This window comes from Naegleria gruberi (genome assembly GCF_000004985.1).
Source record: "Naegleria gruberi genomic scaffold NAEGRscaffold_18, whole genome shotgun sequence".
Taxonomy (NCBI): Eukaryota; Heterolobosea; class Eutetramitea; order Acrasida; family Naegleriidae; genus Naegleria; species Naegleria gruberi.
In genome coordinates, this window is record NW_003163309.1 from 3,839 (window position 1) to 8,927 (window position 5,089).

At 31.2% G+C, this 5,089-nt stretch overlaps 2 protein-coding genes across 2 annotated transcripts; one reads left to right on the forward strand and one right to left on the reverse strand.

The window, feature by feature from the left end:
• Positions 1-1,022: 1,022 nt before the first annotated feature.
• On the forward strand, positions 1,023-2,327 carry NAEGRDRAFT_66313 (uncharacterized protein; the record flags this gene model as incomplete). Its single annotated transcript, XM_002678213.1, has 1 exon — positions 1,023-2,327. The coding sequence occupies one exon, from the start codon at positions 1,023-1,025 to the stop codon at positions 2,325-2,327; it is 1,305 nt and encodes a 434-aa protein (XP_002678259.1).
• A 113-nt stretch (positions 2,328-2,440) lies between these two features.
• NAEGRDRAFT_48262 (uncharacterized protein) lies at positions 2,441-3,475 on the reverse strand (the record flags this gene model as incomplete). The annotated part of the gene is made up of 1 exon (XM_002678336.1): positions 2,441-3,475. One exon carries the CDS (start codon positions 3,473-3,475, stop codon positions 2,441-2,443), a length of 1,035 nt encoding a protein of 344 aa, XP_002678382.1.
• Between the last annotated feature and the right edge of the window lie 1,614 nt (positions 3,476-5,089).

Sequence of the window (5,089 nt, forward strand, 5' to 3'; positions counted from 1 at the left end):
CGTTAATGGAAAACGGGAATATGTGATTGTTCCAGAGCATGTCGATTCATCTTTGATTTGATAGATAAGGACAAAGCTTTTCCAGAGTTCATCAATGCCATTATCCAATGTGAAAAGGTATTAACTGACCTCACAAAAAGGTTTGCTCATCTATTTTCAGGGCTTGCATTCAACACTACCGTAAATGGTATAACTTATTCAATTCCTCCAGACATTATCAAAATGCTTATTGGTAATGTGACTCAAAAACAGTGCTTGGAATTGTTAGCACATCATCACTTCAAGAAACCTATAGGAGAACTCACAACTGATCAAAGAACAGTATGTAGAAAGTTCTTTGAAGCAAGGGGATGGGATAAAGAAAGTGTTCGGAAGGCAATCAATAGTTTGATCAAAGAATAATTTCTAGACATGATGTTAAGCTTGATGAACAAGTCAAGCTTGTGAAATTTGTATTTTTTTTTTAAAATTTTCAAAAATATTCACAAGTCTGAAATACGTCACCTCCTCCTTCACTGATTTTCATCATCAAAACAACACAAAACAAACAACAACAAATAAACAACACATTACAACATCAAGTAGAACACAACAGAATATCGATAATTAACTTTGGAGTAACTTTATGCAAAATCGTCAGCGATGACGTCAAAAAAAGCGTCAATCCACCATCAGGAATGACGAAATAAAATGAGCGGGTAAATAATTAACCAAAAAAAATGACTCTACACAAAAGTACTCTTATTCGAAACAATAGTTTATTTCCCGATGATATTTGTTTCGAAATTATAGATTACTTTGATTCTCCATTTATCATCAAAACATGTTCTTTAATTTCACATCAATTTTTACGTGTCATAAAATTATATTCGAATCTTGTGGTCAATTTCCGAATGATTACTTCAGAACAAATTAATCAATTTTCAAAAAGTCAATTTTTAGGAAATATAAGAAAGGTTAGAATAGCAAGTCATCAAATTGAAGGAGAAATAGGTGTTAAATTATTGGAAACTTTATCAGAAATGAAAAATTTAACCTATTTGAATATTGATTGGAATAAAATTTCAGAAAAGTCTAAAATTATTCTTTCTGGAATGAAACACTTGAAAATACTTGCTGCTAGCGGATCTGAAATTGATAAATTTAGTCGATTGGATCAATTGACTGAACTAAATGTCAATTGGAATCGTTTAAAAGATGAAGATGTAGAATCTATTGGAAATTTGAAAAATTTAACTTTATTAGAATTGAGTGGAAATGAAATTTCTAAAAATTCAATGAAATTTATTAGTCAGCTCTCAGAATTAACAAAACTTTCTGTGGGATTGAATTCAATTGAAAATGAAGGAATCAATTCAATAATCAATCTTTCAAAATTGACTTGTCTAAACATTATTAATGCAAATATTACTTCAGAAGGTGTCAAATTAATTGGAAAACTATCAAACTTAACCATTCTCGATATTAGTGGAAATTTAATTGGTGCTGAAGGAGGTCAATACATTGGAGAATTGAAGAATCTCAAAACACTTGTGGCAAGTGATAATGAACTTGGAGTGCTTGGAGCAAAGAGCATTGGAGAAATGAATCAATTAACTTCACTTTGTTTGATAGGCAATTCTATTGGAAATGAAGGAGCCAAGTATATTTCTCAATTAAGCCAATTGACTGATCTTGATTTGGGAAAAAATGAAATAGGTGATGAAGGATTTAAACTACTAGCAAAACTTGAAAAGTTGACAAATTTAGATTTGGTTTCTAATAACATTTCTGATTTGAGTTCGACTGGTCAATTGGGTTTATTAAACTGCCTTGATGTCAGAAAAAACAAAATAGAGGACAAGGGCATAAGAAATATTTGTCAATTGAGTGGATTGCAATCACTTCGTCTTTGCGCAAATCCAATCACTTCAGAAGGAGCCAAAATATTATCAGAAATGGTTCAATTGACCAATTTATCAATAAGTGAGACCCATATCGATGACGAAGGAGCCAAATTTATAGCACAATTGACAACTCTGAAATATCTTGATATAAGTACTAAAAGAATAACCGCGAATGGTGTCAAATTTATTTGCCAATTATCGAAACTAATCTCACTCGATATTAATTGGAATAATATTGGAGATGAGGGAGTGTTATATATTAGCAGAATGCAACAATTAGAAACACTAAATGCTGTTTATTGTAATATTGGATTGGAAGGCGCAAAACTCTTGAGTGAAATGGAACAATTGACCGTACTTGATGTGAAAATTAACAGGATACCTGGAGAGGGAATTCAATTATTAGAAAATATTGCACGATTTAAATCATTAGTTGTGTAAAATTCAATTAAACAATTCCCTTTCCTGGATCAATGAAGATCAAGTTTTCCGTCTCTTCCACCCATTTGTTGTTTTGTTTACAACTCAAAGTTCACCGCCTTATTGATTTCATCTTAGTAGTGATCAACCACTTTCATTTTTTTCCTCAGTTCCTTGATTATTCTATCCGAAATATCATCACCAATATAAAGTTTCCTCAAATTGGGCATGTTCAACAAATATTTAGCTCCTTCATCTCCAATTTCACAGTGAATGACTGAGAGTTTTTGCAATTGGAGCATTCCACTAATTGCCTCGAGTCCTTTATTTCCAATTTTATTTCCCGAAAGGTTTAGTTTGGTTAAATTTTTCATTCCACTTAATGATTTTGCTCCCTCAATTCCAATATTACTGTCATAGATACGGAGATTAGTCAATTGATTTAGTTCACTTATTATTTTTGCTCCTGAATCTCCAATTTGATTATCACTAATTAAAAGTCTGGTTAATTGATTCAGTTGACCAATTGGTTTGATATCATCGAAACCTAATTTGTTTGATTGAATATGGAGACAAGTCAATTGTTTCATATTACAGATCGCCTTAATTCCTTCTGTTCTGACATTAGTCCACTGAATGCAAAGTGTTTTTAAGTGTCTCAATTGACTAACTGAAATTGCACCTCCATCCCCAATTGGATTCTCACTCATGACGAGTTGAGTTAATGTTTGAATTTCACCAATTGCTTTGGCACCTTCATCCCCAATATTATTTTTACAAATGAATAGTCTTGTCAGTTGAGGAAGTTCACTAATTTCTTTCGCACCTTGATTGCCTAGTTTATTCTTTCGAATATCGAGATAGTTTAGTCGTGTCAGATGTTTAAGTGTTTTTGCTCCTTCCTGTCCAATATTATTTTTACGAACACAAAGATGTGTTAATGAAGAATTCAAATTACTCAATGCCTTAATACCTTCATCTCCAATTTTGTTTCCACACATTTCAAGTTTCGTCAATTGTTTCATCTTTCCAATAGATTTCATTCCTTCATCTCCAATTTCAGTTCCACCAATATCAAGTTTGATTAATTGTTTCAAATTTGTAAAATATTCAGCACCTTTTGAGGTTATTGGATTGTTAAATACATTCAGTTCAGTAAATTGAGTCATTTCACTAATCAACTTGGCTTCTCATTTCCAATAAAATTATACGAAATTTCGAGTGTTTTCACTTGTTTCATTTTATGAAGAAGCTTAAACCAATTTTTCCAATCACGTCATAACAATTATCACAATAATTCGCACAAATAGTTCTGCAAGTGATTCTGTCAAACCAATTCCAATTTTGGCATTTGGCAATTTCGTCCATGTATAAATCCTTGTGAAGGTGAAATGAAAGTTTAAGTCTGTTTCGAATAACATTATACCACCGTTTTGAAACAAGCGCACATTTCATCAAAATAAATTCCACATTATTCGCAACAAATTTCAATATTTCATAACATAAATCATCAATTATTTCTAATAATTTTTTCGTTTTCTTTCCAATAATTTTCGAATAAAACTACCAACCTCCTTGTCTACTGTTGGCTACAACCAAATCTTCATCACGTTCTTCATTCAAATCACGTTCTTGCATTTTTTTCAATGAAAAACGACGATGAAAAAAATACCTCAACAAGACCATCCTCCGGATACGGAAGGGAGTAATTTGCTTGCTGACAGGATTTTTGTGTTAGAGAGAGCAATTGAAACCTACCAAAAGGAAAACAATAATCTCCGTGACTATCTTCAACAACTTGTAAATATATGTAATGGTCACCCGTTATTGAATAATAATAATAATAATCCCATCAAACCTGTAAATAATAATCTGATCAATACCCAACCATCAGAAAATGAAAATCTATTTATTACTAGAAATCCAGTAAATGTTAGAAATCTACCAACTAGTAGAAATTTAATTAATGGTGGAAATTTCTTGACTGAGACAGTTCAAATATGCGATAGTAATCCTAAAAATAGAACTGTCAGTTATGCTGATATTACAAGATTAGCTCCTATTAAAGCTCAGCCATCTATTAAGAAAACAATAGCAAAACAAAAATCAACAACTAATAAGATGAAAAGAAATATGGCAACTAATACTAGACCTAACAAACGTAAATCGAGAGTATATTAATATCCAATATCTATCCCAAACCGCTTTTTTTGGATATGGCTTTTTAAAAAGGGCAATCTGGCTAAATTTTTACGGGCTTGGCTTTTTGGATAAATCTTGGATTGGATAATATTATTTGAAAATGTGTCGTGTTTGAGCAATTGTCAACAAGGAATGCAGGCAAATCACTCTACGAATATTTATTAGATTATTATCAATACTAATTGCAATAAATCAACAATTTTTCGATATAAATTTGGAATAATTTATTTTTGAAATAATTCATTTTTTAGTGGAAATTTCTTGACTTATTTTTGGATTTAGGTTTTGGCTTTTTGGTTCAATTTGGCTTTTTGCCGATTTTTTATTCACCTATATCCAAAAACTGGTTTGGGATGGATTTTGGATATTAATATACTCTCCGTAAATCTAATTACAATCTTAATCAAATAATTAATGTAATTTGCTACAAAGATGTTACTAACGAATTTGTTGAACAAATTACAGACCTACTCGGTGACTCTGTAATCATTAGAGTTAATCGATACTGTAATAATATTATTAATGTAATTTGCCCTGATGAAACCAGTTATAAAGAGTGTTTCAATCAATTAGTGCAAGGA